The sequence below is a fragment of the Acipenser ruthenus genome, chromosome 1 (genome assembly GCF_902713425.1).
Source record: "Acipenser ruthenus chromosome 1, fAciRut3.2 maternal haplotype, whole genome shotgun sequence".
NCBI classification, from domain to species: Eukaryota; Metazoa; Chordata; class Actinopteri; order Acipenseriformes; family Acipenseridae; genus Acipenser; species Acipenser ruthenus.
The window spans coordinates 95,139,475-95,161,425 of record NC_081189.1 but is presented as its reverse complement, the minus strand read 5'-3'; the positions used below and the strand labels follow the sequence as shown (position 1 = coordinate 95,161,425).

Sequence of the window (21,951 nt, the reverse complement as noted above, 5' to 3'; positions counted from 1 at the left end):
TTTAAAATCAAGAATCATACCTCTTAATTGCAAAAAAATATATAACTTCCTAAAACCGTATTGTTTCCAGTCAGGCTCACCGACATGGTCTACCATCAAGAGACCCTTTCTCCAGACCATGGGAATGCAAGGAGAGCATACAAAAAAAATAAATTATAAAACCTGGGTGGATTCTAGGACTTTTGGTAGGGGAAAAAAATAAATAAAAAAAATCAGTCTTACCTGGTGAGGCGTTGCGGCTGAGGTCGCTCCCCAAACTTCCTGCAAGTAAACATGAAAGCAAAAAATAAATAGTCTATTTCAAATAATAACCATGCAGTTTCTGGGTAGGTGCATCAACTGAAGCAAGCATCGGTTTCACAATTAAAATTTAAGTTGGATGCAATTTATGGGTGAGTAATGTCCTTTACTGAAACCCCCACCCAGATTGTGCAAAAATAAATTACACTTTTTGAAATACAAATATAGATAATGTTGCCACATGCTTATTGTTTTGAACAACAAGTAAACACAAGTGTGTTTTCATTTGATTTCTATTATTTCAAAACATGCTAACAGATCTAATATATTTTTTACCGACTCATCCAAATTAATTCCTAAAAACTCAAATTCTTATTACCATAGTCAGGCATTTATTTTCTTGCAGAAGACAGAATTTAATTCCTTTGTGTGAATTATGGCAATGTTTCATCACAATAATGTATTAAGTGTCAATTAACTCGACCTCATTTCACAATAAGTCTTAACAGTCCATAAATAGCACTGGAATACTGTAGCCACAAAACACACTATTCTGGACACTGCAGTATGAACCTCTATGATTTTGAACCATACTAATGGACGACAGGAAACACACAGTACCTGGTCTACAGATTGTATGTTTTAAAAGCAGTAGATCAAATGTCTTGCAGTCATACTGTAGGCTACTTTTAATGGTATTCAAACAGAAAACAGTACTGTTAGGCAAATAAATTCACCTCACTAATGTAGCAGACAAACCACGGGGAGCAGTGCTGAAATAAAACAGATTACTTCAATTTGATCTATTACCATCTGCTTGTACAGTATTTCAAAAAAGTTACTGCCAGTAAAAAAATGAAAGGTTTAATGGTTACTCTGTAAATGAACTGTAACAGTACAATATGATATAAGTACAGATTTTATTTTCTTGCGCACTCTATTGCATCAGGCCCGCGAAGGGAGCGAACAGAGTCTGTCATACAAAGAGTGCAGGAGAAAGTACTCTCAACTTGATCAGAACATATAAGTTATTATATTAAAATAATCCAAATTCAGCTTTCTGTCTTCCATGTGTTGCATATCTTGAGTGTGCAGGTGTAGTGTGGCTTTTTGTTTTACTGCTCCGCCACTTTTATTTCTACACTTGTATTAAAATGAATGGCAAAAAGACGGGTTGGACAAAAACGTAATCTTCAGAGGTGTGCAATGTTTGAAAAAAAAAAAAAAAAAGAAGTTTTCCAAGGGACAAAATGCTAGAAAAATCTACTTGTCCTTCTTAAAAATGCACTTGCACCCTCCCCGTCGCACAAAACACACAAAAAAGTAGAATATAACTTGTAGGACTTTGGTTTTATTTAACAGCGAACGCAATCAATCATTTCGTGATTAACAGGGGCAGATCTAGCCGACGGGTTCACTAAATTCTTCAAGATACACATAAGGTTCCATGGTTGCCTGTGACCCCACCTCACCTCAACAAATGTATAACATGCTTTAAGGAAATATTCCTTTCAATGCAGTTTGGAACACATTTGCTAGTAAATTTAAGTAACATACTAACAGTACAACTATAATAAGCAATACTTGGGAGTTATTCAAATATAAAACTAGCTTCTACCTGTTTTTTTCCCCCCACTCTTTATCTATAATCTGAATTCAACTCCAGATGTACAGGTGTTTTAGTTTGTTGCATCACAGATACAAAATCATTGCCAACTATTACCGCCGCTTTGTGGAATTCAGATTTTTCTTGACATTCTTTCAGTTTTGTAACTGCTGAACCCCAGATTTTTAAAATGACTTGTACATAACCTGCAAGTTTTTTCTGCATTTTGTACTGTTTTCTACCAAAATGCACACAGTATTTACAGTTGGCTCCATCAAATTCTGCAAACACAAAATATGTTTTTTCTTTTGTTTATTTCTATTATATAGTAATTTTTTCTAAACAGTGTACAACATTTTACGCATGCATTACCTATTAAATGTTACCTCAAGTTCAATGTACAAATAAAACATGAATTTGTATAATTTGTTTTAGAAAAATCTATATTTGAATTGGTGTTCCGGTACTTTAAGATTTAGGACTACACCAATGTATGTAAGGTTAGTGGTACCGCCAGCATATTTAACTTCAGCCTTGCATAAACAACATACCGCAATGTTTGATGCTATACAGCCATCCTTTCTAGATTTTTTTAATTTTTTTTATAAGGAAATGATTCCACACGTGACTTTGCTTTGCAGAATTTAAGCAGCTCAAAATCTCAGTGTTCTTGTGCCATATTTTCTTTTGTGTTAGCACTGCTGCTGGCATTACGAGTTCTCGTGGGAAGTGATTATCTCGCGATAATCATTTTCCAGTAGACGTTTCCCTGAATCAGTTTAACCAAAAATACTGGTATTGTTGTTCAAATACCGGTTATTGTATTGCTTGATGAATAATCGCAATACACCGGGAATATCAGTATTTTGCGCACCACTATTATTTGCTAGTTTACAAATAACATAAATAATACCTTCAATTTAAAAGATTAGTCTGTGCATTACCAGAGGCTCTCTTGGCAGCCATTTCTGGGTTTCTTTGTAACCAACAGAAAGATCAGATTTTCCCACAGTTAGCCAATCAGAAGTGATAGGGGAGGGACGTAAACATGTTTTAAAATGTTTGTGTGTAGGTGCTAGACTTCCGCAATTCAGTTTTCAGAAACTTGTGTGGCTCTCTAAAAATAGCATGTCTTTCTAGCAACAGAACAAACATAGGAAAAATATACAAATAAAAACTACTTGTCCGACGGGCAAAGTATAACGCAAAACTTGTTGTTCGACACAAACCTTGTTGTCCCGGGGGTCGGGCGATACGAATTGCAATCCCATGAAGCTTTCACATATGTGGTGTAGTCGGCTGAACCTCACATGACTGATTAGTTGGTCATGCAAATAGAATCGGACATGCATTCTAAAATTTATATAAGTTGCATCTCCCTGTTGCAAATCAGTTTCAGTCACCAAGGGCAAACAATCTGATAGACTGAAAGACAGCTGATCGCACAGTAGGTGCTCGACTGGCAGGTGTTTCCCGATACAACACGAGGCTACAGAAATTAGGTTTCATAAGGTACAGTCCACAATCAATTAACTTACATAGCTTTTTTCCCCCTAAACAATCTTTTTCTAAACTTTATACATTGTGGAAACAGTTAATCTTCACATGGGTTCATCAATTAGCATTTATTAAAAACAGAAACAGGGAAATCCTGTACATACCTAATTCCTTGCTGTAAACAAGCCATTTCCGTTAATTTTCCCACATATCACACCCATTGTCACAATGTTTCTTTTTTTACACACTGGCCCCTTGCGGTTCTTCCAATTCGCTTCCTACAAGTTGCTCTTCCATTTTCTGCATTTTGTTTTTCATCATCCATTTCGGTTTAGTAATTTCCACATTCCTTTATTTTTGCTTCAAAAATAAATTGGTTATTATTTAGCAGTCATTTTAATGTTTCAGCCTCTCTAAGTGCTTAAAAGATGGAAAACCCACCCCTTCAACTCTCTGATTGGTTAAAAGTAGCGTCAAGACGTAACACAGCAACACAGCTGTCATGTGGTTCCAAGATTTATTTTCTTCCACCCAGCGTATGCAAGTGATCTAGTCTGCTAGCAGCGCAATCAATCATTAAATACCCACGATATCACAATATGTTCTGGATCCGGTATTTTGCGTGTCTGTGAAACAGCAGCTGTAATACCAGCCTTTTGTCCTAGGAGGTTAAAGAGTTATGGTGCGGTGTGTTTATTACAGGAAATATTTTCGATTTATCATTTGTTTAAGTAACTGAATACTTTTAAAAACAGACCGGTTATTGAACCAAGGCATCGATCCGGTACATTGATTTACCGTAATAACAACCCTGCCCTAAGTTGGCATGTTAAAAATTAAAAAAAAAAAACTAACGGTAAAAGTGGCCTGTACACCCACCCGTCATTGCCACCGGTGTCCCTCAGCACCAGCACATCTGATCTACATCCCATTCACAAACTTGCTCAGCGTCAGCTGGCCCGTTCAGTCACAGTTCAATTGAATTCTGTCTAAGCTCATCCTGCGAGAAAATGACTCTATCAATGTATTATTGTTGCCATTCTTTTTACTGTGCACCTCCCAGCACCAAGAAAGACATACTGTATCTTTGGTTAATGAAGGGCAAACAAAAGGATAGACGCGGTTAGGCTGAGCTCAATATGACTGCAGTTCCACGAATTTTGCGTGTTCACTGGCAGTGTCACTGTGTGATTTTTCCGTCTTGCGAGCACCATGCCAACTGAAAAATGTTTAAAAAGAAAGGAGGAAGAAGAGCTGTCTAAAGCGGCAGTGAAGGGTTCTAGGATTTACCTAATGTTAAGGTAAGAAATGGGTGCACAGCAATTTATCGACAATAACAACAACGTGAACTTACAGTTGTCAAGTACTGCAGAAATTGGTTGTGCCTTATGTTAAGAGCCACTTGCAGTTTGCATTCCACTGTTTGGATCATTTAGGTATCAAACAGCAGAGGGTTTTCATGCCATTGCTTTAGCAGCTGCAATTTAATTTATTTTCGATGCGTCGCTGTCTGCTATTACACATACATGTGAATATATTTCAAATAATGTAGACCTATATTTAAATTTCTTTTTTTTTTTAATTTACAGTTAATAAAAAAAACACATATAACGTATATCACATTACACACAATCATAGTCTATGATCATATATGGTATAAGGCAGGGGTCCCCAAACTTTTTTACCAAAGGACCATATACAAATTTGCACTCACCTTTCCGGGCCGGATGAAGAAAACGTTTACTGGAACCCTCAGTGTGATTTATGTGCTTGCTTTTCACTGACTAACTGGCCAAGGTCTGGTGTCATATTGGAGACAGCAATGCGCAGACCTGCATGCGGATGATCGTCAGATAGCTTTGATCGAAACCTTGATTTTGATATCCTTAAAAATCGTGAAAATGTCTGCAAGGTCCCTTGGAAAGTCTGTTTTCAAGGTTTTGCTATGTTTAAATGTAGCACAGGATGGAAAATGATCCAGCTTGCTTTCAGCTAGCTGCTTTTGAAAAAGTTGCAGCTTCATTTCGAATCCTTCCACATAACTAAGTCACATATAAGCTTCCCTTTGCCTTGCAACTTTGTATTGAGATCATTTATGTGCTGTGCTATGCCAGTGAAGAAAGCTAGTTTCCATATCCATTGGCTGTCAGAGAGTTCCTTGACAGGTCAGTCCTTTTCAGTTATGAAGATGTTAATTTCAGAGCGAAGCTCCAAAATCCTCTTGAGCACTCTGCCGCAACTGAGCTACCTGACTTCACTGTGGTACAGCATATCGTGGTACACTGTATCAATTTCTTCAAAATAACTTTGGAATTGCCTATGATTCAATCCTTGGGAATGGATGAAATTTACTGTTGATACTACGACTTTAATGACTTCCTCAAGGTTTAGTGCCTTTCCACAAAGAGACTGCTGATGGATAATGCAGTGTAGTCCTATTGGCTTCACTACATTCATTGTTTCTACGTGGCTGTGAATTCGACCCATCAGCCCGGCTTTTTTTTCCAGTCATATTCCTAGCCGTGTCAGTAGTTACGCACTTCAGCTGACCCCATTTTAAATGTATATATTTGAGAGTATTGCAGATTCCAAAAAATGTCCGCCCCTGTTCTTGTGCCCTTCATACATATTGAACGTTTCATCAATACCTCGAATGAACACAAGTAACTGAGCTGTGTCGACTATGTCATTGCTCTCATCCAAAGCAACAGGAAAAAAATCAACATTGTTGGCATTACATTGTAATTGTGATAACAATTTGCGCCCAGATCCTCCACTCTTCTGGTAACTGTGCTAGCTGACAGACTTACTGCATCAAACAGTTCTCGCTTTTCCAGACACATTTCTTCCACCACTTGCAGCATACACTGCTTGACGAATTCCTCTTCTGAAAAAGGTTTCTCGGCTGCTGCTAATAACTGTACAACTCGGTAGCTGGCACTGACGACGGCAACATTTTCATCAAATTTACTCAAAGATATTTTGCTGGGCTGCAAGGTTTTTCTTTTAAAAAAAATCAAGTTTTTCCTTCCTGAGTTCACTCGTATATTCAGTGTTTCATAATGCCTCCGTATGTTATATTCCTTAAAACAGCAATTGTTTCCCGACATCAAACAAATAATTTTGTCTTTGCTCAGGACACATAAGTATTCATGTTCATCAGTAGGAAAGCAACTTGTTTTTTCTCCAAAATAACAAAGGTTAATTATTTTTATGTCAAGGCCTATGTAAATGTGTTGTGTGACCGCGATAGTAACCCTGCGTTTATGTGTGTTAGTTTTCCCACAGCTGCTGAACGGAGCGTGATGCGAGAGCATGTTTGTTCACACTTTAGTTCAGTCAGAGCAATTATTTATAGAGATTTTCCACCGCATTAGCGGGCCAGTCATGAAAGTTGCGCGGGCTGTAGTTTGGAGACCCCTGGTATAAGGAGATCTGATTCTATGCTTCAAATTACATGCAATGCGATGATGCAATAGACATTCTAACTAACTCCATTCATGTCTTCAGTATATATAAATTACTAATTTATATAGACATTTCAATGACTGTTGCAGTTTCGTAATTTTGTGTTATTCCCCCCCCAAAACACCAATGCTAAAAATGAACACACAATAGGTAGATTATTAGTTTTGCTCAAATTCTTACACCAAAAAAACAAACAAAAAAAATACTGAGCAAGTAGCTAGGACATGGTTCAAGTAGCAGCTCCCTGCGTTATGAAACGAGTAGGAGAGATAACGTAATAGTGAATGCAACACAATCTTGAGAAGTGGATCGTTTTCTGTTTTCATTTATTTTTGTGTAATATATTCTCACTACCTTACGTAGTTCTGCTTTTTAACTAGTAAAACATATGTTTTCACGAAAGGGGTTAGTTAGAATGTGTATGCTTTAAAACAGCATACCTTTTTTTCCTGAATCAAGTGTCCAGCAATGCACCATAACAAAACTGTAAATTACTGATGAGCGATTATCACCTTTACAAGTCGATTCGATTATCGATTCGATATTTGAAAAATCCTGATTACGATTATTATTATTATTCTAATAACATAATTTTTAGGGGGAAAAAGTCACAAAAAGGATCCTGATTAAATGTTTGTTTTTTTAATTTTTAAATTTATTTTATTTCTAATTAAAAGCTACAATAAAACTTTAATAACTTTTTTCAACAGCACTTTCAAACCTACAAAAAAACATACAGTATGCATTATATTGAAGTCACTACTAAAGCAGTATAACCAATATATAAAACAATACCACTTCCCAGAAACCATTTTTAAATAAAGAAGAAAAGCACACACAATCTGACAAAGCACTCTCTTGCTCTCAACTGCCTGAAACCTTCTCTTAAGCTCTTTTGAATCTACCAAGTAAGATTTTGGTAGTTTCAAATGTGTCATCGTAACAAAGAAGTCCCAAGTCCCATGCAAGTTCATAACCCCATACTGTTACTTTTTCCTCTAGATCAATCCTAAGAGAATGCAAAGTTGAAGAAATAGCCAGTTTGGACAGAACTATGTGGCACTTTAGCCTCACCAAAGTGGCCATAAGCAATGCCTGAATGCATGACAAATACAACATCAAAAATCTGCCAAAAATCTAAAATCCCCGGATACAATCATATTTTGCTTTATGCTTGTAGATCATCAACAACTATCCAAACATATCTTTGGGTGATTTTTTGGAGTACCCCCACGCAAGTTATTACAGCCTAAACTTGCTACAAATAGCAAAGATTCAAATTTCAAAGGGGGTTTAATGACCAGTGGTGGGACTTGAAACCAAAAGTTTTTCCCAGAATTTGGAAGACTGGTTCCTAAGGTTCTTACAGCAATACTTACATTTTAGGACGCACATCCCCTACAGGGTAAAGGGTTAAGCTGAAGTTCGAATAAAACTCGTCAGTTGCCCCTCGTCTGGCAATTTGCCAGAAGTGAGTAGGGTGCCCTAGTATTATTTTTGAAAAGCCCTATTCCATACGAGTAGAACGAGGTGCTACACATGATGGTAGCATGTAAATTGCACCCAGGGTGATTTTTCTGGTCAAGGTCCCTTTCTCACTTTAGGTTGACCTTTGCAAGGACACAGGTCGAAGGGGAAACTTTAAAAAAAAATAATGGCTATCATTTCTGAACTCAGTGTGTCTGAAAACCCCCAGGTGAATTTTTCTAGGAAAATCTGAGACAGAAGGGCAATGAAACGTCCCTTTTCTGGTTGAGTTGGCGTGGAATGACCCTATAGCTTCTGAGATGTGTTAGGCATCTGCCCTCTCCACAGACTGTGACCGTGCTATCGGTTGAACCATCTGACATCACTGACAGGAACTCTGTACCTTTTATTTTCTCTTGCAGCTCAGCAATGTAGTGCATAAATACTCTTGCTTGTTTGTCATTCCTAGATTTAGCCCGCTCTGTTCATCAACCCTATATTATTAAAAATAATTTTGCCACACTTTCTGACTAAGGATCTGCTAAGCATTAACTTACTATGTTTTTTCAAGCTTTAAAACAAGTCAGTTCAAGCTACAATTAATTCCAGTAAATAGTAAATTCACTAAAATGAATCAAATACTAAATAAGAGTTTACTTTATTTAACATGGTTGCATTATAGTTTACTAGCAATCATTTTAATCCCTTTTTCAGAGTTTGTAGCACATTATTATTATTATTATTATATTTAAAAAAAAATCTTGTTAGCACAGTAATAACAACAACACCAACAACAACAACAACGTGTTGGACCTGGGGCACTTCATAATATACAAAGTGTTTAAAACAGCAGTCGCTGTATTAAAATTAACTTCACCGATTACACTTTCAGTAAGGTTAAAATACTCACAAGTTGACTGCATTTGTTCAGCAATTGATACCCATGCGTTCTCCTTTTTCATCTGACCTTTATAATCAGCTCTATCGACTGCATATACGCAGGGATAAACTGAGCAGCTTCTCGTCAAACAACCGGTCATCCATTTTGGAGTTGTAATAACTATAGCGACAAGGTCAAAGTTCAATTGATTTTAAGCTATTCAAGCTATTTTATCATGTATACTTGCATGCCTTTGGTATGTCATAGAATAAAGCAAAGAAGCTGTGAAAAGAGATGAATTATTGCTTATTCTACAAAGATATTCTAAAACCGCCTGGACACATTTGTTGGTACACCTTAGAAAAGATAATAAATAATTGGATTATAGTGATATTTCAAACTAATTAGTTTCTTTAATTAGTATCACACATGTCTCCAATCTTGTAATCAGTCATTCAGCCTATTTAAATGGAGAAAAGTAGTCACTGTGCTGTTTGGTATCATTGTGTGCACCACACTGAACATGGACCAGAGAAAGCAAAGGAGAGAGTTGTCTGAGGAAATCAGAAAGAAAATAATAGACAAGCATGGTAAAGGTAAAGGCTACAAGACCATCTCCAAGCAGCTTGATGTTCCTGTGACAACAGTTGCAAATATTAAGAAGTTTAAGGTCCATGGAACTGTAGCCAACCTCCCTGGGCGCGGCCGCAAGAGGAAAATCGACCCCAGATTGAACAGAAGGATAGTGCGAATGGCAGAAAAAGAACCAAGGATAACTGCCAAAGAGATACAAGCTGAACTCCAAGGTGAAGGTACGTCAGTTTCTGATCGCACCATCCGTCGCTTTTTGAGCGAAAGTGGGCTCCATGGAAGAAGACCCAGGAGGACTCCACTTTTGAAAGAAAAACATAAAGCCAGACTGGAATTTGCTAAAATTCATATTGACAAGCCACAATCCTTCTGGGAGAATGTCCTTTGGACAGATAAGTCAAAACTGGAGCTTTTTGGCAAGTCACATCAGCTATATGTTCACAGATGAAAAAATGAAGCTTTCAAAGAAAAGAACAACATAACTACAGTGAAACATGGAGGAGGCTCGGTTATGTTTTGGGGCTGCTTTGCTGCGCCTGGCACAGGGTGCCTTGAATCTGTGCAGAGCACAATGAAATCTCAAGACTACCAAGGCATTCTGGAGCGAAACGTACTGCCCAGTGTCAGAAAGCTCTGTCTCAGTTGCAGGTCATGGGTCCTCCAACAGGATAATGACCCAAAACACACAAAACATTGGACTATTCTGAAGTGGCCTTCTATGAGTCCTGATCTGAATCCTATCGAACATCTATGGAAAGAGCTGAAACTTGCAGTCTGGAGAAGGCACCCATCAAACCTGAGACAGCTGGAGCAGTTTGCTCAGGAAGAGTGGGCCAAACTACCTGTTAACAGGTGCAGAAGTCTCATTGAGAGCTACAGAAAACGTTTGATTGCAGTGATTGCCTCTAAAGGTTGTGCAACAAAATATTAGGTTAGCGGTCCCATCATTTTTGTCCATGCCATTTTCATTTGTTTTATTATTTACAATATTATGTTGAATAAAAAATCAAAAGCAAAGTCTGATTTCTATTAAATATGGATTAAACAATATATATATATATATATATATATATATATATATATATATATATATATATAATTCACAAAACATTAGAAACACAACATCAACAATAAATATTTCAATAATGCAAGTTGTTCAATTTAATATTATAGGGAGATCATAGAAGCATATTTAAAAGTAAAAAAAAAAATTAATGAATTAACTATATACAATACATTCAATAAATACAATGTTTTCACTGTACAACCCAAAAACTAAATGTTGTAGAGACCCCTATTATAATATAATTCATACTTCATTCAGTACAAATAAATTGATTAATTAATGAATACAATTACTAGTTTATCTAACAATGACACATGAGTCATTAATTGGCCTTATTTTTTTTTGGTTTTTAACACAAAAAGTTCCAGACTGAAGAACTGGGACATTCCAGTATGAGCTTGTCAGTAGCCTAATATTCATTCACTCTGATAATTATTTTCTGCAGTTACCCAAAAAAATGTACAACATGAACAGTGATTCAAATACTTTTTTTTTTTGTTATAAAATATTATGAAATAGAATGAGTATAAATTACAGGTTGGAAAGATTCTAACAGAAAGTGTGGCCATAAAGAATAAGACTACTGTACCTAAAAAGATATGTAAATAGATGTGTGTAAGCCATACAAATATAATGCAACAATACAAGAAAACCCAAGGGTTTGTTTATGTCTTCGTTTGGTAGATCTGTAGAACAAATATGATTACACTTACATACAATACAGATTTTTTTGTTAGTGTTTTTTTTCCCTCTCTCCTACCTCGTCTCTTCCTATCTCGCTAGCTAAACTGTCCTGAGGATCACAACTTTCGGGCTCACTATCTTGGTTGGCAAATAGAAGACCAACAGCCTGCAATGCAGTGTATTTTTTTGGCATTCTAAAAATAAAAAACACAAACAAGGAGTAATTCAAGACATTGCGACAACACTGCCAGGGTGATCTTATTTTCTTCAGGGAAAATAATTTTCAGCATTTTCACCAACTTTTTCTAAACTGTTTTTGCTGTTCTGTGGTGGGTGTTAATTTCAATACCTGTGAAACTATATAAAAGTCTCTGAAATGTAAACATCTAAAATTATGTACATCCAGCTGTTCATCATTGTTATGCAGAGCGGTCTCCATTGCATGACAAAGTTTCTATATTTTTTCAAAGCCGTGGTGTTTGTACAGGTTACAGCGGTTAGCAAACTACAGTTGCGCAGACACTGCAGACCGAACAATTCATTTGACCACTGTCGTTATTACACTCCAGCCATGGGTAAATCTTCAGCCAGTTTGCCTGAAAATCTATCTTTTTTTTAAAACTTTGTCTTCATTGACATCGCTTATTTGTGCTGTTGTATCACTAATTCTCTGTAAAAATATCAATTTCTGAAAGAATACTATTTTTAGCTTTTAAAAAATGCACTAATTAAACATTTGCTTCACCAGCGAAGAACTTGTTATATGAAATCCAGTTTTACTTGCTTACCCTAAATTATGAAACACACAGCATAGTGGATTTTAGAAAAGCTTTAATTACAGGACACAGACAAGCGCTACATTTAGCTCTTGTTAACAGGGTGAGAGACCTTAGTAAAAAATACCCTGAATATTTATTTTTTGCCAAAATCCCCTATTTTTTCATTATGAAAGTTTGTTTTTAAATTGGATAGTTTTATAACCATTTTATTTTTATAATGGAAAAGTGACCTATAGTTTATTTTTGTAACAATTCGTGTGCGATTAATTTAAGATTAATTTTTGTTTGAATTAACATTTCATCAACATAATAGGCTCTCTGTATTTATTGTGTGTTGTTTTATGAATATGAAATTGCCTTGGTGCCCTTGGATTGGATTTATATTTTGCCTTTCTGCACCCTAGAACTGCCCTGGTGCCCCTGAATTGTCATGCTCAATGAAGGCAACACTGCCTTGCCCTTCACAGGGCTTAAATTTCATTTTTGTGTGCTTGGGGGATTTCCCCCCTATGCTGCAGCCAGGGGGGGGGGGGGATTCCAAAATTTTTGGGGGGAATGGCAAAGGAAAGGCACTTTTGCATATAAAAAATGAATATATATATATGGTGTTGCTTTAAAATAAGCTGCTTTCAGGAGATCTACAGCTGTTCATCACTGTGAGACAGAGCACTCTCCATTGCTTTTGGCATTGCCTGACATGAAGTTTTTGCTGCAGCAGAAGAAAAAGGTGCTTTTCTTTTTAACGAGCGTTCCATTTCTTTTTTTTTTTTTTTTTTTTTTTTAACTCTTTACACTCTATTTACGCCTGTTTTTCACTGTTTTCATTAATGTATGTTTAACTACTGGATAGTTTGTACTGCATGCATGTAACATATCAGATGAAAGGCCACAAAATGTCCTTTCATATTATGCAAGTTGTAACAGGATCAGACGTACTACACGTAGCAGAGATGAGAATTTATGTAAAAAAAAAAAAAGTTTTTCCAAAATAATCATGTTTGGTCACTGCTATATATATATTGTAATCATAGATGGCTAAAAAAAACAACAACAAAAAAAAAACACCATTGAACCTCAATATGAAATGAACAGCTGAGCTTCTAAGCCTTCCAACTATACCACCCCTTTCAGTCTAGCTGCTACAATGACAATAAATTCAAAACTAAACGTAAGCTGTGAACTCTGTTACATGATGGGAGGCTTAACTTCAGGCAATCGTAGTACTGGCTAGGAGTACCTCATACACACACTGAATAAGTCTTTGGAAAGCCCCGAGTCTGTACTTTTACACCAGTCTGGTGGCTTTTACGGTGCCTGAGTAATATGTGCGTAACCGTCGGTGTGCTTGTGCCCCAAAATGAATGGGGCTGAGTTTTAAGAGTTAAAGCGAAAGTCATGGCTTGCAAAACAACAGCTAGATAGACTTAATAGTTTTTATAATGTTTAAAGATAGCGGCCGAGAATCACATATGAGAGAATAAAGTCTCGCGGCACTTAAAATATGCAGCACTACTTTTATTTATTTTAACCAGAACTACTCAGAATGCGGCTCATAGTGCTTTCGTCACTGACACCCACTTCCTTATTGATTGTTGTAGCGTTTCAGGCATTCTAAATTGGGTGAAAAATACAGTAGCTTGGTGTCTTAAAATATCAGAAAGTTGCAGATATGTGGGAGCAACTTGGAAAATGCGCGACTCCCGCAATCCCGCACTGAAATTCAAGCCCTGCCTTCATGAACCTGCCATGCAACTTGCAGATTTAAGAAAGTCGCAAATGCGTCATGGAAAACAGATCTACTAAATAATTAAATTTTAAAAAAGCGAACAACCCTTTTTAATCTGTGAAAATAACTAATACTAATTGTATTGTAACACACATTATTGTGCTAAACTTGTAGTCTTAAGATACGTTTCCTTCTGTAATATTAAGCAAAGATCTAAATCAACTATTTATTTTGAACTGGAGCATAGGCATGCGAGGCCACAGGCATGCAATGGTTTTAAAAAGATGTAGAGAAAAAATGACAGCTGAAGTGACACTAAAGAGAAGTGCTTTTCAAGATTAGCTGTGGTGTCAGTGCTCCACAGCGCCCCTCTTCACACGACCTTCACGGACCATTCCTGCTATCTCCATGTGGCGCTCACTCTATATTAACGCAGGAATCCTGGTGAATCCTGTTACATTCATGCTGCATGTACTGTAGATCAAACTTGCAAACAATTAATTAAAATAATTGGCGAAAGAGGAAGTGTTGTTCAAATGCTAAGTTTCCATCCCTGCAATTACACCAACCTTATTGGCTTTCTCTGAGAAAAATCAGTTTAATATTGATACAAAAAACCCATAGTACAAGGGGATTCCTACAGTTGCTATTGCTCAGACACGACACACCCACTTATTTAACTTTAAACCATTGCACTAAACTTATAAATATAAGCTCACATAACTGACAAAAAAATCCCTTTCAGTGGTTTTCTAAAGTGAACCATCTTAGTTTCACCGTAATAAACTTTCATTTTCAATCATGTGTATCTATACAATCATATGTGTAACCTCTTTCCATGATTTCCTGTTTAAGTCAAGCATGCTAAGACAATGATAAAAAAAAACCTTACTTTACAGTATAATAATGTTTGCATTGAAAAAGTACACAATACATGCTACAGTAGACTAAAAAGAAACAGCATGGCAGTGATTCAAGCCATAGTTAGCATCCCCAGTGGCACTATAACACAGACCTTTGCACACCTGCGGGTTTGGGAGAAAAATCGACAGGGGTAATTTTACTTCCTTGTAGTCAGGCACACGATGAGGCTAAGCAGAGACTAGGCCATTCCTCCAGGGTTCAGTAGCTTTGCAACATCTGTTGCTTTGTTTGCAGTTAAAAAGATAAAAGTTGGCTTGACAGCAAGAACAAAGTTCATCCTTATAGACCTCCTAATGAGTAAGTGGGTTGCAGCAGTGAGTTGACATTCAAATTGGGCAGAAAACAATGGTAAAATAATTAAAACTCTTAAATAAATGCAAGTACAGGTGTTGATTTCCATGGATAAGAGGTAAGAAAAAATGAATTATCACTAAAATGGTACTACTGTTAATGATGTCTGCGGTACTTGTTCTAAGAAAATAGTGACACTGAAAAAATAAATTGGATTTTAAACTCAAAGTTACTGTCTGTGTCAGAAGACCTGAAATGCATGCCAATCTGCAGATCCCCTGTGGAGGAGACAGTCATGGGCACTACAACATCTGCCCACCATGCCCCCCTGATGGGTTGTTCCAGGACAACAAACCACACATTGGCTTTTGTGGAGTTGCTGTGCCAGTCTTTCTAACATTCTGGGCTTTAAAACGAGAAAAGAAAAGCCAAAAGAAACTGTACTTTCTGACCACTTCCAACAACAAGCAGCCCCGCTGCTGTTACATATGCAGCTTTTGGACTGAAACTTTACTGTTGGATGCTTGCCTAGAAAAAAGGAACCATGGTCCCCTAGAAAACACACGCTAACAACAAATGCACTTAGCAAACATTTGTCCAACTGTAGTGTTAAATGCAAAGCAAAAGTTCCATCTTTTTGGGGCAGGTTGTATTCCTGTTTCTACAAGCAGATATTTTCATGATTTGTGGACCGTTAAGTCAGATGGTCAAATTGTCATGTTCACATTCACAAAGGTAATTTTTTGTTAACAGTATATGTTAACCCTAAATGTTAACCATAAAACACACTATTTTAGCTGAACAGCATATTGTTTCCTTTGTATTGTATTATAATGAGTTTTGGTGGGAAATAATTTCACTTAACGGGAATACATGGTTCTTGTATTTACTTTTTATCCTGTTAATATTAGTGAGACTCCAGTGTTAGCATGTCATCATACTGAACTACCAGACTTGTTTGTGAGTTGGACTACTACATATGGCTATAAATGCTTTTATGTTGGCAGTGCCAGTAGGGGGCTCCCTGGGTACTGATTTAATGGACTCATTTGGCAGCTTCCAGGAGAGATATACAGTACTGTAGAGCATACTGCATGCCAGGCAATGAGTGGGAGAGACCAGGATGAATGTGAGGGAAAAAAAAAAAACACTATTCAGTATTGATAAAAACAAACCAACCCAGTTTTCCCAAAACCAAACTTAAATTTGCCCAACTGATCACGACAAATTTCACCAAACGCATATTTAATGTATTAATTTTAGTAATTTATCATCATATACAGTAGTCCGTCGCATATCCCACTGCTATATTATAAAAAGGAAGGGGTTTGGCAATTGCCTCCAAGTAGTTTTTCTAATTGGTGCAACAGAAAGATTGACACTGGGGGGGGGGGGTTATTCTCTGTCGATCTGGCGCATTATTGATGCACGCTGTTCATCCTGTAGTAGGCGTGGCATGGTATCCAGTCCAGTGGGGTAAGAAAGTTAATGCCAATGTTTTGTCTGACATTTGTTATATATTTTTCATAAAATGGCATCTCTAAACAAAGGAACAAGGCAAAGCCACGTTTGGAAGTATTCTGACGAACCGGTAAACCACGGTATGTAAATAATTATGCCAAACAAAATTGCCTTACCACAAAAACACAAGTTCAATGCTTCACCATTTGAAATTAAAACTTTCAGAAATTACTGTGGATGGAGTTACTGATGGCAGTAAAAAGCAAACATTAATAATAAACAGAACGATGTATTTTTTTTTTCAACACTGATTCAGAACGCATTTTGTGTAAATAAATTATGTAGAGGCTTTAAATTTACCAGTACACTTTTACACAAATCATTTGTTTAAAAAAAAAAAAAAAGTCCTTCATATCTATGTAATTTGTCAATAGAAAGGGATATTTATCTAAAAAAAAAAAAAAAAAAAAAGATAAGAAAAAGGGTTTCCTGTCTGTCACTGATCCCTGAACAGTAGAGTAAATATAATAATGTATTGGAATCTGTGTATAACATATGTAAGCTGTGTTTATTATTATTATTATTATTTTATTATTATTATTGGTTTTGTTCTTTAATATAAAAGATAATATATACAGGAGGCTGTGTGGTCCAGTGGTTAAAGAAAGGGGCTTGTAACCAGGAGGTCCCCAGTTCAAATCCCACCTCAGCCACTGACTCATTGTGTGACCCTGAGCAAGTCACTTAACCTCATTGTGCTCCGTCTGTCTTTTTTTTTTATTTTTTAAATTTGTAATTAAGTCTTTGCGATGTTAAAACATTATTCGCTTTAGGGTTTCTTTTCTTAGAAAATACTAACCAGGGCTGTCGGTATACATCAGAATGTAATAGAGTGTTTGTTTATGTATATAAGGTTTAAATGCAGACACCTGCATAGCATTTAAACATTCATAAAAATGTACCAAAAGCACATCCCTAATATAGTGCTGTGGCTAGGTATATTTCAGTAACCATACAAGTTATAGGCATTACACAATTGCTTTCCTAATTTTACAGTAACAAATGAAAAGACAGCAAATTGACAGTTTAGTGGTCAATGTTTAGCTGCTATGCATTTTCAACAGGATGATTTATAGATTCAACATCTATTCATGTTAGCTGGTAAAATATTAAATATGTTTAACAATAATTGATTGCTTTTGCAGTGTAGACTGTGGATCATCCATGTAACAGAACAGTAATAAACTGATCAAAAAAGTTTAACTTGCAAGCATACAGTACATGATGTACAATAAAATTTGCCTGCTGACATGAAAGATGTATTGAGCTGTTATTTGGCAAGCCAAGCCTAAACAAGCAAACCTCTAATCTTCTCAAATCATGCTGTGCACAGAGCATCATTTTCTGGAGTGTAGAGTCCCCAACCTGTCTACAGCCCCACGGCGATGTCAAACAGAATCTGTCTGCCACTTTGAGTGAACCATTGACTAAGACCAAAACATCATTAATCCTGTTAATAGGAGCTTAGATTGTGAACTGGGGTGTGCACACAACCCACTGTTTGTACTTCTACTCTGAAACCAATACTCCCGATTATTCAGAGTACATCACTAGAAGTGGGTGGGGCTAAAATAAGTGTCCATACGGTGTTTTAATGTTTATTTAACCCTCCATCAGTAGCGGTAATTTAGCTCACATGGACTGCAGAAAATATAAAAGCGGTTAACTTATTTAAAGCAAAAGACAAAATAAAAGGTTGTTTTGAAGTACTAAAGCATTTTAATATTTTATGTATTTGTTAAAAAAAACAAAATCCCTTTAAAAACAGCATAAATACATTTACTCCAAAAGTCGCCTCTACCAGGTACTAATTCTGCAAGTCAACAGAGGCTGCGCAATAGTGGTAGCCTAGTATATGAAAGACTTTTTTTTTTTTTTAACTTGCAGAATAAAATCATCTTTTCTTCAATAATGTACTGTAAGAGGTAATAAGGAGGCTACTGTAAAGAATGCAGTAATTAAATACAGTGCTGGAAACGAATGTATAATACACACAGACATACAGTTTCATGAAAATTACTATTGGCTGAACAAATAAATATTTATGGATAAATTAATAATTTTGGAAGCGATACACCGTTTCTACATCTCTCGGCTCTCCTACAACTCTCAAGAATTTATTTTGCCAGTAAGCGGAGCTGTGATTTGTGGTATCGAAAATGTTTTATTTTTTGTAACCCTAGGAAGGCAGAAAAGAATGTACCCCCAAAATGTACTACAGGCACCTTGAAGGATTACTTCCGTTTCACATATTGGACAAGGATGTTCTTGGTATCAAAATAAAGGTCATTGATTAAAGTTTAAATCACGTGAAAGCACATCCTGCGATTATTAAAGAGTTATGATATACGTTAATTTTAAATAAGCTGGGACGCATTTGAACCCCATTGCTGTGGATGAACGGTTAACTAGGGCTGTAACGAAGGGTACATTTTTACCTTTGAAGGTTCGAAACACATTACCGAAGGAAGGTTTGAATCTTCGATAGTACTAATTTGCATCATTTATTGGTGACATCACAATAGCTACTAGTTTAGAATTGATTAAAAATCCTATTATCGTACAGGTAATCCATATAAATGGAATAAAACAAACAAACATTCACATGTAGTTTCAAAATATGTTACAGAACAGTAATCATGTTTTTATCATTTAAATAAAAATACACGTTTATGTACACATAATTGATGCTGCTTGCCATAAAGCAATTTTTTGTTATCGATTATCAGCTGTAAATCATCACGACAATCATGATTATCGGATGAATAAATAAAATATAACATTTCTTGTAACGTGTCTTCTCGTTGCTAACTTGTTTACAAAATAAAAAAACAAAACAGTGTTTCAAAAAAATGCTTTCCAGTTCATACAAGTTCTAATTGCGATTCAAAAATCTCAGCTGTTGCACAGTTCCAAACACAGATCGTATGTTACTGTCATCCCTGGTTGGGGTCATATACTTGCTAATGTATTTATTTTTTAACCCAAAAAAGTAGGGTTGCAACCTTTATAAAAAATTGATTCATTCATACTTACACTTTATTACTTGAAACTTTTTTTGCACAATACAGGGTACCCCGATGTATCTTTATAAAATGTATTCCCCCTGTTGGGTAGTGCACAAACTCTGAATAAAAAAGGATTTGTTGAATATCATTTATTTAACATATCCTGCATAGACATACTGCATATGCATACTACCAGCATAGACATACTGTGGTGGTACTTATCTCAAATGGTATTCTAAAATAAAACCTCTACATGCCACCTCTTTGACAAACAGATTACCAAGGAATGTCTCTCATTGGGGTTTATTCACATGTGCAACTTAGGTGGCACTCTTGCACTTCATCAGTAAAGGCTTGCTGTATGTAGCTTCAAAGCATTTCTTAGTACTAGTCAGGAGTTTCAGCTTCTGAACACAGAGAGCTTCCTGGACAATGTTGGACGGAATTCTGTGTGCAATTTACAGACAATACTGAATATCCGCTCCGTATCAGCATTACTGTGTGGTATAACCAGTATGATTAGCATCACCTTAGTCAACAGAGCAAACTTTGGCTGGCCTGTAGCTGTAAATATGATCTTTCCAATCATGTACCATGCAGTATCTACCCTGTCTGACTGAAGAATATCTGATGGAAAGTTAAACACCTGATATGCAGCAAACTCATTTTCCAACTGATCTAATCTGTCATATGACAACAGGTCAAATCTTCTTACAAAATACAACAGAGATGCAAATTTGGGCACTTGTTCTCTGACTAATGTCAGCCACTTCAGCGTATTTCAAAACCTCATCATGTACTGGCAATTTTCTGGCAATATAAGTACTTGCCTCTGCATAGTATTTTCTGACAGAATCAAATAAGACATTGGTCTCACCCCTTCCTAATTTTCTTTTCTCCCTGGATTCCTCTAAATATTGCCTTGTTTTCACACCAATTACTAGGTCATCTCTGTCCTTTTGGTTTGCTCTAACTTTTACATCTACATCGAATGTGGCTCTGCTGCCAGTGATGACTGATGGCTTGATAAACTTGCTGAGAAGGACTAAATGCAAGGAATCTAGTTCCTGCTTAAGAATATGAATAAATGGCTCCTCTCTCTGCAAGAGAGTATTCAACCCATCAAAAAACATGGCAAGGAGGCTTGGAGAAACAGGCAAGACAGCATCACATGAGGGTTCTCTAGGCTGTGCTGTATTCTACTGAATCTGGTGTCTGGCTTCCTAGCTGCTGCTACTTTTGGCTTTACCCCACTCTTCTTGCTGACAACTCTCCCTGTCTTCTGGCTTCTCTGTAAAGCAAGCAATATGTGCTACACTTAAATCCCTGGACATTTTTCTTCAACATATTCTTTTTTCCATAACATATTCATTTTCCATCTTATGTAAAGCCTGTGCTAACTTGAAAAAACCACTTTGTACTACAAACATTGATACTTATTAATAATGAACCAATAAAATTTTGCAAAGAGACATAGTTAGAGGGGTACTTTCCCCCTTAGAATATTGGCAATTGCTGAGTAGTGCACTACAGTATTGCTTTGTAACAGGCTAATGTTATATTTTGCAATAACAGGTATTCTGGTAAACAGATGGTACCTTTGCCACTTGCAGAAGAAGTTTCAACAGCCTTAGGTTTCACACTGCCTGTGTCAGTGGACACCTCACTTGACATCATAGCTGAGCCTAAACTCCAATAAAGCAATCCACATAAGGTCAGTCTTGCATAATTTAAGTCAAACTGCTTGACATAAGTATATCAATGTAAGAACTAATTGTTTAAATAAAAAGTAAAGAGAAGATTATAAATCAGAGGCATAAACATGTCCAAATTCAATTAACTACAACAATTTTCCAAATTTCCTTAACACCAAGTCAACATTTTTTAAAACGCTTTGACAAATTTAAATAGTAGTTACACATACTTTTGGTAGGTTCTGCCACTGTAAACGGTTGCTTGCTTGGCATTTTTTTGGTTGGTGTCTCACTACATCTAGTAGCGTTCTGAACTACCTTGCTCTGACCTACTCGAAAAAAATACATACAAAACATGAATCAACAAACTTGGGTTTGACACCACATGTGTCAAGGGACATTTCTATTGACATCATAGCTAAGCCTAAACTAAAGTTGTCCACATAAGGTCACATAGTATACGTTTTACTGTTTAATATTTTAAGTATTTGAGGTTGAGGACTCCTGAA

The 21,951-nt window shown here is 36.4% G+C and overlaps 1 protein-coding gene across 1 annotated transcript in view; it reads right to left on the bottom strand.

Moving 5' to 3' along the window:
• Positions 1-21,951, bottom strand: part of LOC117420720 (suppressor of hairless protein homolog) — a 60,989-nt gene that overhangs the window by 22,006 nt on the left and 17,032 nt on the right. Inside the window, exon 2 of the mRNA XM_034034285.3 lies at positions 223-261. Within this exon, the coding sequence (XP_033890176.1) occupies positions 223-261 (39 nt within the window). The remainder of the gene's footprint in view (positions 1-222; positions 262-21,951) is intronic.